Here is a 14,095-nt window from a genome sequence, read left to right as displayed (position 1 = left end):
GTAATTCCTAACGATAAAGTGAAACCTATCAAAATAACATTAAACATTTTTTCTATTAACATATAATAATATGTAATGGTATTGTCATGAGAAAGTGTAAATGAGGAAATGGTAGTTCCAATAGCACTGAATCCAAATATTCATTAACTACCACTGTTATCACCCACACCCCTAGACTGTACTGGGGTTGGCCAGGACCATTGCGCCCAGGTCCAGAACTGAGGTATCTAAGTACTCAGACTTGTATTGCCACATCTTTCTGTATAAAGTTAGCCAAAAATGAAAGATTAGATATTTAAAGCTAGTTTGCAAGATTGTCAATGTCAAGTGATGCAAAAGACAGCACAGCTATCTCCTTAAGAAAGTCTTGTACATATTGTCTAAGGGAAGTGTTAATAGTCTTCATCAAAGATGAGACTAGTTGTTCCCTGATGGCCTGCATCAGTCATAAAGGAATAAGTTCTCTACAGTCATGGCATAATTTTTTTTTTATAATCTGTATGTTCCAATCAGTCTGAAGCATCTGTTGTCAAAACATCTTTCATCTTATCTCATCTATTGCAGGTCATTTATAAACCCAGGTGATCTGTGAAAATGAAGCCGGAGAACAGAGACTACCCTTTTGATGGCTGAAGATAAAAAATAAAATAAACAGATAAAAGAGATAAAGATAAAAATCTTTTGGGAGAATAATAAAGACTCTTGTGGCCTTCTGAAAGAGCTCCAATTCCCTTGACCAGTAAGGGCAGACCATCAGCACAAGTCCCTCACCCCAACAAGGTAAGTCTGTCCCAACCTCTAAACTGACAAAGGCAATGATCAGACCATGACAAATTCAAAAGTGCTAACTACCTAACCTACAATCCCAATCCAGAAACTAAATTAAGAGTGAATTATGTGAAATGAGATAGTTATTACATGTGCTAGTTCCATGGCCAATATATTAGTTAAGAAATCTTGAACTGATTCAAAAGATGTCATGAGATGGCTGTTAAGGCACAAAGCATTAGCAGCCAATGCCACTGTGGTGAGGAAACCCATAAACTCATGCAGGGACTTCCCTCTTTGGCAAGTGACTGGTACAGCAGAACCAGTCCCAGTTTTACTCCATACTCTGTATTCTATCCATTTATGGTGTAGGGCATCTCTTGAATTGCAAATTGGATACAAAAAGCACAGCCATATCACCTCTTCACTGATTCCTCCTTAATTCAGGCTGAGCTGAATGCCTGGCCAGAATCAACTGCATCAAAAGCAGTCCAGCAGTATCACCCAACAAGCCTTCAGTGATGCAATGCAAACCATTTGAATGAAATCATGGACATCTGAAACTTTATTAACCATTGATCATGCACTTAGCATCATGAACCTAAAACTGGCATCTTTGTTTAGCAACACCACACTGAGAGTTAATGACAAGTAATAAACCTCTCAGTTCTGGTTACACTGCAGACATGATTTCTTTCTGCCTTGTCTTCCCCTGTCTGCTACCACAGAGATCAACGAACCCAAGCACTCACCATCGATCTCTCCCTCGAGGCCTCTGTAACACTGGTTAGAGTAGCATTGTGAGAGAGAAAGAGAAAAAGTCTGGAATCAAGTGGTGTGTGTATTTGTTTGTAAAATAGAGAGGTTCTCTGGGGCAGGAGGAAGAGGAAGATGGAAGAAGGGCTGTAGGAAGTCACATGATGTTTCTAGGAAAGCTGACAGTGACCCACTTCCGAATTATAATCTCTTCACAGTGAGAAGAACAGTGGTGATTTAGTTTCCTGTTCCACTGTTTCCACAGTACTATAGGGTTTACATGGGGAATCTAGAGTTTGGTATGTGTTAAATGTCTATATTTGTTTTCCTGGGTGATGTGGTTTCAGCTGGCTAATTTGCATGGCATTTCTAGAAAATTCATACACTGAGCATTAGCTAGTGATATCTGAAGAACTTATTGATCTAATTTATAATAGACTTTACTACTCAGCCTATTAAATCAGTGGATTAGGGAATCCTCTCTCTCTTTTATTATCTTTAGCAAGGATGTTGCTGCTTTCAGTGGCAACTATATCTTTCCCTGGTAACATTCTTGGCAGCTATTTTATGTTTGTGTGTGTATCATTGACATTTTAATTGTCAATGATCTCTCTTCAGAACTCAATAGGCTAAATTCCATCCACACAAACCCACTAATATCAGGACTCGTCCATGTATACTGTAAATTTTAAATTTACAGTATACATGGACGAGTCCTGATATTAGTGGGTTTGTGTGGATGGAATTTAGCCTATTGAGTTCTGAAGAGAGATCATTGACAATTAAAATGTCAATGATACACACACAAACATAAAATAGCTGCCAAGAATGTTACCAGGGAAAGATATAGTTTAAATTAACCTCAAAGTTGCCTGAGTTTTCCTATACCTACTTGCAACTGTGCAAAAAACAAACAAACAAACAAAAACAAAAAACCAAACCAAAACAAAAAAAAACACCCCTGCACAAAAGTGGTATATAACTCATTTTTAAATATAAATGCACAAAACCTTTGTGAATATCTAAACTTACTAACTACAGAAACAGTGTAAACAGTAACTACCTCCTCAAGCTGATAAGTTAATCATTTCAAGTTAACTAAGAAACGGGATATTGTTTTCACCTGACAGTTGAAACTACTCTGACTGTATTGTAATCATTGGTTAAGCTTCCCAGCACTGAAGCAGCAGTGAATCCTCATTTGCTTTCATATTATGCAGCCATAAACCATTCCAAAATGTTACTTACTCATTAGCAAGTAACACCATGCTGTACTTGTGATCATCTTTACCTGCAATAAGTAATCTTACCTAATTGAATCTATTTATTTAAATATTTGAAATATAAAATGCTTGTTGGAAGCAGAAAAAGGCTCAGATTCTCTTGGTACATATCCGATATAAAATATTATTATTTGTTAAATACATTGAATACATATCAGCGCCAGAACTGATTACAAAAGATTGACTTTAGGATGCATTTTGTATCTTTTTGTTTTATACTGATATTGAAAGCTAGATCATTTTATCATCTAGAAACATTTTCCAGATAATAATTCACACACAGATTTTGTTGGTTAGCTGTCAGAAAACATTTTAGTTCTCAATTTCATCTACTTTTCTTCCACTTTTCCTATGTTCTCTTCACTTTTATCACTCAACTTTTTTCTCTTTTTAAAACTTTAATTTTATCTTTTTCAAAGAAATAAAAATACGAGATATGCTAACAGAATGTGCCATCACTTCTGCAGTAAAACATAACATTCTAGTCCCCTACTTCTTAACAGTTATTTTCAAGGACAGTGGACATGATTCTGGTTCCCTTGAACTAGTGTATCTCAGGAATTACTCCACTAGAGTAAATCAGAAGTTAATAATTCCCATCATTAAAGTTGGTCAGGAAATTTTTTTGACAAAGTAGTCCCCGCCCAGAGAAAATGCCAATTTGTCAAAATCAAAACATTTAATGGGAATGTACCAATTTTAATGAGACTTTGGTCAGAAAAGTTTCCCAAGTCCAGGATAGAATTGTGGTCAACACCAGAGGAGACAAAGAAAGAGAACAATACCCCAGAATAGCCAACATTCTGGTGGCTAGGGCATTCACTTGAAATGTGGAAGATTCAGAATCAAGTTGCAGATCTAAATCAGGAAGATTCTTCCATATCACAGTGGGTAACCTAACTACCAGGCTATCTCTGGGTGTTTATCGAAAAACTTTGAAAAGTCTTGATTTCATACCAATGTGGAAAGGGAAATTTTTTTGAAATCTTGTAAATTTTCATGGGACAGGAAAACCATTTCCTGACCAGCTCTACCCATCATTGATTGCATTCTGTAAGCAGGGCCCTTTAACAACCTGCAGTATAAAAAAGTCTACATATTTTAAAATCCAAACTCACCTAATTCTAGGGGTTTAGTTTTACAACAATAAAGTAACAAACACAAACACGATCTCACACTGTCTACTAGGTATGACTGTTCAGAGGATTTTTTCCCCTTAGGAATGTTCAGTCCACAGTTTACATCTTTCTTCTCTCTGAAAGAGATTCCCACTTCCTTTATAGTGATAAGTCATCTCAGTGAGTCAACAAGGACTCTTTTAAACCTTCCCCAGAAGTACCAACACTAGAGGGAGGGTGTTTCAGGAAAACATTGCCAGCCTGATACATTCTCACAACTAATTGCAAACAAAAACGTATGAGTACAATATCAGAGGCCTTTTAATAGAATTGGCTAAATAAAATAAAGCAATGATGGTTTAGAGATAAGAGACAAAAATAATCCTCTATTTTTATCTGTGTTAATCTCCACAAACTATGCTTGTAATCTGCATTATATTCTGTTCCAAACATAAAACAGCTATCTAAGAATTACTCCACCAATAACACTACAAACAGACTAACGGTAACCTAAGATATATTAACTAGAGACTACGTAAATCTGAAAAATGTATACTTAGTTGTTGTTGTTTTTTATCTCTTGCTTCTGTCTCTATCTCTGCTTTCATCTCCTTTCTTCCTCTTTTTTCTTTCCACCTAAACTGTCTGTATTTCCAGGGCTGTTTTCATGGTCACCTTTCCTGTCTGTCTGTTTTCATTTCCTCCCAGTTTCAGTCTATTGTTTTCTCATTTTTTCTTTCTTCTCCTTGCTACTATAGTAGAGTGCACTGCTCTGAAATTGCATAAATGGAACTGAATTAACAGGTAAAGTCTAAGACCCTGATCCTGCCAAGCAGTCCACTTACCTGTTTAAAATGAAACACATGTATGAGTGTTTGCAGGACTGGGCCTCACATACTCAAGACATTCTTAGTACATGCTGATATTTGGAACAGTAATCCACAGAGGATTCATACTATACCATTTCTTTGTAATTGTACTAAAATATAGTGTTTACATATTTTATGTTCCGTCTGTAAGAAATATACTGTACTTACATAAATAATGTACATTCATGGGCAAATCTTTCAGTATTTACTTAAGCAAAACTTCCACTGATTTCAATGGTGAGTTTCATCTGAATATAGACCGAATGAGAACTGCAGGATCTGGGCTCATCTTTACAAACTTACAAATATCAGGAAACCATTTTGATATTTTGTAAACTGTACAAAGAAATTAAATTAAAATACTTTGCAATGTTAACAACAACTTTGATGGTTTCAGAATACTTAGATATTTAATACAGATAATGGCCCTGATTCTCCAGCTGAAGTGCACCCGGCACAAGCCCAGAAGTAGGGGGCAAAGGTGGTTTTAAGTCACCATTGTGGCCCCATGCCTAGATCCTAAGGCTGTCCAGGTGCTGCTTCTGTCCTTGCCATAAATTAAAGCAATTAAAAGGCTGTTTTAGTCTATGCCAACTGCAGACAACCCCCAGGACCCATTATAGCAGCCCGGTATACCTTTCCATGGCCACTCACCTAAACTGGCAGCCCAGGGAGGAGCAGTTTAGGAGATGCTATGATGATTCTGTACCGCTAGAGAATCACCCTCTGCAAGGGAAGTTATCTTGTGACTATGGAAACTAGATTTAAGACTGTTTTGATCCCGGGAGAGTTGCAAAGCAGCTCCATTATACTGAATAATCAGAGCAATATTCTGAAGATTTTATTATTGGAAAGAGTTTCTTTCTAAATGGTTACTCTGATAAAATAAAAGTCTACTGAGTAAATTATTCCTTATTTGTGGAAAAGCGAAGAATGCTAGAAAATAATCAGTACCTTGTGGCGTAATCTTACTAGAGGCTGATATGGCTTAAAGTCATATCCTTCCTTGACTGGCCACCCTTCTGCTCCCAGCGAAATGCATCCAAGAAATAAAACAGCTGACCACCACATAAACATCCTTACTGGTTTCCTCCTGTCAAAATAAAAATAGTAAAAGATTAATGACAGACCTTAATAAATCATTTTCCCACAAATAATCTAATAAAAACTAAAAAAAATTAAAATTCCATTTGAAGACTAGAATAGATGTTATCAAAAGTATCAAGCATAATCCATCTGATAATCAAAGAAAATGATGGGCTGGTGTTTAGGAATCAAAAAATGACTAGGTTGTATTAGACTAAATGTTTTTTAATCAGCATTCAGCACTTATAACATAGCTTGTCTGTGGGGAAAAAAAACAAAAACATGTAAAGGACAGTACATAAAAGAAAAGCATTGAAGAAAACAAAAAAAATTAAAACTGAAGAGGAGAAAAGAAGTAGAACACCAATGACAGTGCTTTTTGTTTATAAGCATATTCTCCAACATTGCACTGTCTAGTGTAGGATATCATCTCCAGTATATATTCGCTATTCTAATTATCATACAGGATATGTAAACGTAAACTGTATGCAATGCATTGTACATGTGAACACATATCTTAATATATCCCAATATGCTGGTGAGCTTCTTAAATCAGGGTACTGAGGCACACATTTTATGAGCTTCATTAATTATGTCTGCACTCAATGTGTATTTCTATTCCACTGACTAAAATCCTGAAGTCCTGTTCCAGTATGTGATGCAATGTGTAAAAACTGTGTTAGATTCTTTGAGAGAAAACTCTTTGTCGATTGTTTAAAAAACCACAGCTAAGCTGTGGCTGAGCTCAGATAGCACAGTTTAGGAAGGTTGTGAGGGAACAAAGATTCTGGAACCTGTCATGGACTACTTTGATCATTGGCATAAAATAGACACTAATGGCTAATTCTGCTGACTTTGTGCCCACCAGAGGTGACATAAAGAGGTCATAATGAAACCCAGAAGTAGGGCCTCAATCAGGACCTGGACAGTCTATCCTCAAGACATCACACAGAGGAGGATTAGGGATTAGGAAAGTTTTATGTGTTTGTTTAATGATTTGTTTAGTACATTTCATTAAAACTTTTCTTTTATATGTGTATATCCCCTAGAGTATGAGACAGGGAAAATATAACTTTAACTATATAAAATAAATATCATGTGAACTGGTACTACTCTAGCCATCACCCAGAATTAAAGGGGATGTTGTTTGTATCTTTCTTTTGTTCTATTATATTCTAGGTGCTGTATCTATAAACATACGTAGAGAAACTTGATGTTGGTTATGCTGGTTTATATCCTGTAACACCAATAAGCTAAGAATTTAACATATATTTCACCACCCCCCGCTATTCAGCTCGCTCACTCACTCTCTCTCTCTCTCACACACACACACACACACACACACACACACACACACACACACACACACACACACACACACACACACACACACACACACACACACAGATTTCTAGTTTGATCCCTGAGCTGAAATATTCATTTGTTCAGCTCTGGTCTTCTCTATTCACATTGTAAAATCTTTGGGGCAGGGACTCTCTCTTACTATGTGTTTACACAGAATCCAGCACAATGGTACCAGGATCTTGGCCTGCTTTAGTAGTACAATAATAAATAATAATGACTAATTTCATTCAGCAAAGTTTGGTGGGGATGAGGAAGGAGAAAAGATAAAGGTAGAATGAGGGGCAGGGTGAGTAAATCCAACAGTTTATGGATTCACCAGCCATTGCATACACCCCTCAAAGAATGGAGGAGCAGGAATAGTAGGAGTCACTGTTGGTTCAAAAGTGCAACAGTCCATTGTCTTTGTTGGGGAGAAGGATTTAAGCAATTTCGCCTTTGAGGAACTCTCCTTTGCCAACCTTAATTACCTGGGCTTGGTACAGATGCAAGGTAAATCTCTATTACCAGTGACCTATAAAAGATATATCATGCTCTGTTCACATTTATGATACTATAGAAATTACAATAAAGTATACAGCATGATCTGCTGAAAAGGATGGAAAGCCCACTTGTAAAACCATAGAGTTCAAAAGTATTCCACATAACTCAGAAAACTGCAGCTTCCATTCTGGGTTGTTTCTGCAATTGAAACAAAGCATCTTTCTTTGTGTTCAGAAAGCACTCAACATTTTGGGAACTGCTGCCATCTAAATACTGAATAATAATTACCTCAGAAGGGTTGATTTAAGATCAAAGTTTCTAAACATTTAAAATAGCCTCTCAATCCTGAGCCTTCTTAGAATCAAATCCAAAAAGGCAACTGAAATTTAGTAAGGTAGATTTCATGAGCCACAACATGATCTTCCAGGACCCATACTTAATAAGCTAGTGGTATTTAGTTAATGTATTTCACCTTTAGAAATAGTTTTAAAAGGTCGAGATTTCTTTTTAACTTCATATTCAGCCATTTATATTGTAAATAACATTTTAAAGTGTGAACATCACGGAGAACACTTTGAAAGACCGTTAATAACACAGGGATAATTTATTTCACAATATTTTGAAGTAGCATCTTTAACTTCAGGTACTGAAACATCTCAACAGCTATTCTTATTTGCATAGGTAATGGTCAATTTGTTGACAGCTCAGTGGGAATGCTGAAAATCATGTGACAAACCCAATGTAACTTTTTATGATACACTGAAACTTGAAAGAGATAAAGTTTAAATCCAGATATTCTCCTTGTTCAAAGCCCAGTTATTGAGCATTGCTTTGGTTATGCAGGAATCAAAAAGGGACAGAATCCTCCTGTTTAGATCCAGAGCATCCTTCGTTGCTGCTGCAACCTCCTATTCTGGGGGCAAGGGAGTTGGCTGATGGAACCAGATCAGTTACTCAATTTCAGGCTGTTCATACCCATGTACAGGCAGGCCAAGTTTACTCTTTAGGGATACAAATCAGACTGTTAAATTTAAAAATAAATATAAATACACAGGATAGTATGATAAATATGCTAAATTTCATAAATCATGCACCTTTGATGGCCTTACCTGCACTCTACCCATTACTCCATTATACTGGACTCATTCTAACATTCCAAATTTCTAAGCAGCTCCAAACTACTGTCATTTTTTAAAAATCAACATAGCACACAAATGTTTGCTTCTGGCCCTCATCCTAATATGTAACTTCCATAGCAAAATTGCAGGTGCGGGACATACATACATCATTCAGTCCCAGGCAAGTGACAGGTTTAAGGTCTGAAATCTTGTGATTAGGATTAAAATAGGAAATTTATGTTAGTGAAAAGGGGAGAATCCAAGCTAATGCACTTGCTTCTAGCTCTGGCAGGTCCCTAGATATCAGATTTTAAAATTATGACACACAAAAGAGGCTGCCAGGAATTACTGGAAAGTCATAGAAAGTTCATGTCACTGTTGCTTCTGAGGAAAGGTGAAGTCTTTTCTTAAAACAAATTTTTAACATCCTCTGCTAGTTCAGATTTCCTCACTTTCTGTTAATGCATCTCTACCCCAATATAACACTGTCGTTGGGAGCCAAAAAATCTTACTACGTTATAGGTGAAACCGCGTTATATCGAACTTGTTTTGATCAGCCAGAGTGAGTAGCCCCACCCCGCCGGAGCCCCTTTTTACCTTGTTATATCTGAATTTATGTTATATTGGGTCACATTATATCAGGGAAGAGGTGTAGTTGTAAGCCTGGGTATCTGTGTGTTTGGTGGAATGCCAGCTTTTGTGTGTTTGACCTATTTTTAACTCATTTGACCTAATAGCAACTGAAGAAAATACCATGCATGTTGATTCATATTGCTTGAACTACAGTAATCAATATCAGTCTCGTTTCTTGGTACTTAAAAATGACACCTACAGAAGAAGAAATACAGCTGGGAAGGTAATTTATATAAGGTTTCCAGAAAATTCCATTTAGGTACTTACATATGTTCAACCTGTATTATCTGAGCACCTCACATACATAAGACCAATCTTCTTCCTTAACATTATATTCTATAAAAATCAAGAAAAAAATCAATACATCTGTTATTGAAATTGGTGCATTTCTCCTTTTAGGGTTCATGTATCTCCCATTGGTATTGGGAGCCCATATCATATGCTATATTTTATAAATAAAAGTCTTCTGGCTATTCACATTCTATAGAGAAGCCTGTAGAGTTTGAAAATGTCTATGGACGTTCCACACGTTCTTCTACAAGATACAAGATACCAAAATTACATCTGGTTGAGAACTCTTCAGCATTAAAAATATCTTCCCTCTATCAGACGTATCAGACCTACATTAATGATTGTTTCTTCCAAAGCAAATCCTAACCTATCCTTTGCAAAATGGAATAGGAACAGGGATTGTTTCATTGCACAAAGGGTGGGACAGAATTTTGTTTGCCATGCAGAAGAGAGTGCTGCTCTTCTTCCTTGTGAAGTTAAGCGTCACTGATCTCTGGTTTCTTTTACAAGGGAGATGAATGAAGAGCAGATCAGGATGGAGGATATACCACTATGCAGTAGAAGGACTACTGATTCTGCTGACGGGGACTGGTAATGGTTTCTCCTCCCCTTCACCACATGAACGCTTCAACTCCCTGCCCAGCTAACTGGCATGCACAGTGGGAGAAAGCATTTGTGCAGTAGATACTCTTATCATTTAGATGGAATGCTTTTTGTCATTTGGAATGTACTGGAGTCCCCTGCTCCTCCTCCTATATATGCATAATTCCCAGTGATATTAATGATGGTATATAGGGAGAGAAAAATCAAACTATTTAAAAACAAGCAAAATTTAATTACTAGAAAGTTATAACTTACTAAGGACCAGATAAGATCTATCTAGGAAGGACCTATAAGAATCACACTTACACTTATAAAAATTGTATGAGTCTCCTGTTTGTGTTTCTTATGCATTTCAGAGGTGTGCTATACACTGAAACTACCATCTCCACAGACAACAAAGTAAAAAGATGAGGGTTGAGATCTATGCAAGTCATTCTGTTTATTCAGTCTTGAAATAAGAGATAAAATTGATCTTTATATGCAAGCTGACTTACTATTTACTTTCTCTTTAGTATCCTGCAGCTAATATCCCTATGCTGCCAATGTGTAGATGTGTGGTAAGAACAAAAGGATACATGAGTAATTACACAGAGGCAGAAGAGTGCCCTAGGAGTCCAAGAACATGACTGTGATTAGAATGTTAAAGTCTGGACTATAATTTATTTTTTACTCATGTTATGGGAACTCAACTAAGCTTAAAATGTGAACAAGTTGGGGAACAGTGGTTATCCTACATACTTATGTCCATGCTCCTGGCACTACTGCTACTCCTTTATGCTTTTGATTATATCATGCTACATACAACTGTAGTCCTTCAACTCATCTGGAAGCAAGGCTATTTCCTCTAGAGGTGTTGACCACCATGATTTGCAGGGAGATCAAGTCTGCCCTCTACTCCAGGCTCCAGTCCTGGATATGCAATGAAACAGCTGCTTTCCCCAAAGTTCAACCTGTTCCTCTTTATAAGGGCTACTTACTATTTCTGGCTGTTTCTGTATTTATGGCATTAACCAAGCCCTGCCCAGCTTTCATTCCCTCTTAGCACAGACCTCCACACCTGTCTTAGTTCAAAACCTAGCTCCCTGGAGAGCTCCAACCAGTAAGCCACTATATTGCTCCTTCCAGGTTTCCCACCACATAGTCCTCCCTAGTCCTCTTCCTCCTGAATGTAAAGTTGCCCCTTATATAGTACATCATGCTTTGTTTCAGCAGTCCATGATTCCAGTCTGCAGTGATCTGACCTGTTTGGAAAAATTCCTGACCTTAACAGGGCTAAAGCCCTTTAACAGATTTTTGGCTCATGCCTGTTCTTAAAGGGCCAGGATGGTCTATTACAGAGGGATGCTTTTGCATAAGTTAACTGATTCTGACTCTGTAGGTTCTGTAACTGTTTCTGACTCTCTAGGTTCTGTAACTAAAACATTCTGGTGTTAATTGAAAGTCAGATATGGATGCTACTAATACCAGGCTAACACAGAAGAAAACCAAATATTCCCAGCAGATCGCTGGTATTGAAGAGTTGAAACAGCCCTGCATTATGGAATATTGGCATATATTTCATTGTAATTTTGGAATTCAAGTATACACAAAGAATGGTATTTTTCTTTTATGGTCTCCAGTAACAATGATTTAGAAAAAAAATGTACAAACAAGGAAACTTGACTTCTAATGTTGGGGTAAAGCTTATTTGTATCCAGTATATTGGTGAAAATGTTTGAAAGTAGTTATTTGTTAACCTCTAGCTGATAGTGACCTTGAAGTTAACAGTTATACATGCTAAAACTGGCCATCCACTTTTGAACCTGTGCCTCTCTTGTGCCCTGGAGGAAAGTTCCATTGTATAATGAAAATGTAGGCTACAGAATAGTAATTTCACATAAAATAGAGAGGAAAGTCACATTCCACCACTCTTGCATCTAAACTGCATAAATTTTAGCCTCATGTGGTGTGAAAGAATAGACCTCTTGCAATTTTAAAAATTATCTGACCTTGAAGGGTTTTTTCTTTGTTCTGGTTCAAAAGAAGAGAAAATTATTACACGTTCAGTCTTCTGACTTCATTGCCTCTTACCTTGATGAGCACTTAAAATGTAAATTAAAGACGAAATGCAGCTTTTAGGACAGGCTCTCCCTAAAATCCCAGAGGTATGATGTCTGCAGTTCTTATTTGCTGCTCATTTCATTTTTGTCAAAGTCAGACAAAATTTCTCTTGAACTTATTGCATAATGTGATTGCTACAATGATTATTTCTACCTTAAAAAGCAATTGAAAAGGGTACTACTCTACCTTAAATCAATTACTGCTTTTTATTACATCTTCATAATAAGAGTAACATGATTTACATATTAATACTATTAAATTTTGAGGAATAAACAAGGAGGGAAATTGACTATATTAAATAAGAGGAGACACTGAAACTTCATCCAAAATCCACACTGTTCCCTTACTGACCTACATAAGTGGGTACCAAAAGTCATGATTTGGCCCTTTACACATGTATAATGTCTAAAGCAATGGAACTCTACTTCCTGTAGGCACTACCACAGCACAAATATATAAAAATACATTTAATTTGAGAACATAGCCACCAGGAAAAATATCATAAAAACATCCTAGAAAAATGTTACTCTTTTATGTTGTACTTGAGGGATGTCTGCCATGATTCAACTACAACAAATTACATTATGATCTTTACGGTCTCCCAGTGTGCATTGCTTAAGCACCCAAAACACCAACTGATGTTAATGACTACAGACTTGGGCCCTAAGTCTTGTTTGGTTATTGATTTTAATTTAATCATTAAGCATGTAGTAACTGATTAATATTTTCATACATTTTTGTCTTGTGTAATTTTACATTCACATGGAATGGATAAGTTTGAGCCCAAAATGGCAGTGCCCTTTTCTAACATCTCATTACATTAGTATGTGCGGTACATTTGTATACCATGCTTTTACTGCAATATAAAGTAATAGTCAACAATAAGACTTGTAGATACGTAAGGGAGCTGAGGATAACTGATGGATACAATTAGAAGTTATAGACCAAACTTATCTCAAAGAAAATATAGCATTGAAAAACCAAACAGATTTACCAAAAATTCTAATATGTAGAAGGAAAAAAAAGTGTTTTCAGGAAATATACTTGCTCAACAAAAGTAGCTTTTTTTTTTGGACCCAGCAAGTAAAAAATCCTGCATCCTTTGCATTTTACTTCCATCACTGCAAAGGGAGAGGAACAGTGCGGAAAGAGGGGTCTACTTTAATTTTTTGAATCTCCTGAACATAAAAACTGAGTGCCCACTAAGATTTACTCTGTTTGACAGTCAAAGGTGTTAGAAATGTCAGAAGCATGAGTCATGCAGAGTGATCGAATTGGGACAGAACAGGGTAATACTTATGCTGAATGTGTAAAGGGAGTAAGGGGATAGTTGGACTCTTGTAAGAGAAATCCATGCTATGCCCCAAGAGAAGTTAATTGACTAATATCTTTTTTCCATATATCTGTCATTCATTGCTTTAATGGTAATTGAAATCATGAGGTATGCTTTGAGTCCAAATAAAGGTTTGAATTAATAAACCTGAGTGTCTCAGTCCTGAGTGTGTTGTGTTCCTCACCTAACAAGGGGCAACCAAAGCATATGCCTCACTGCATCCCCCACAAGGGCAACACAGTCTTTGTGTTCCCATTGTTATGAAGACTCGCGTCTGGATTTCCTGGCTGGA

At 36.7% G+C, this 14,095-nt stretch overlaps 1 protein-coding gene across 3 annotated transcripts in view; it reads right to left on the bottom strand.

Moving 5' to 3' along the window:
* Positions 1-14,095, bottom strand: part of FSTL5 (follistatin like 5) — a 578,464-nt gene that overhangs the window by 522,221 nt on the left and 42,148 nt on the right. For all 3 annotated transcript variants that reach the window (XM_030564448.1, XM_030564450.1, XM_030564449.1), the window contains exon 2: positions 5,749-5,887. In XM_030564448.1, coding sequence (XP_030420308.1) covers positions 5,749-5,871 — 123 coding nt within the window. In that variant the 5' untranslated portion in view covers positions 5,872-5,887. The remainder of the gene's footprint in view (positions 1-5,748; positions 5,888-14,095) is intronic.

Source organism: Gopherus evgoodei, chromosome 5 (genome assembly GCF_007399415.2).
Source record: "Gopherus evgoodei ecotype Sinaloan lineage chromosome 5, rGopEvg1_v1.p, whole genome shotgun sequence".
In the NCBI taxonomy this organism is placed as follows: Eukaryota; Metazoa; Chordata; order Testudines; family Testudinidae; genus Gopherus; species Gopherus evgoodei.
This window is presented reverse-complemented; position numbering and strand designations above follow the sequence as displayed.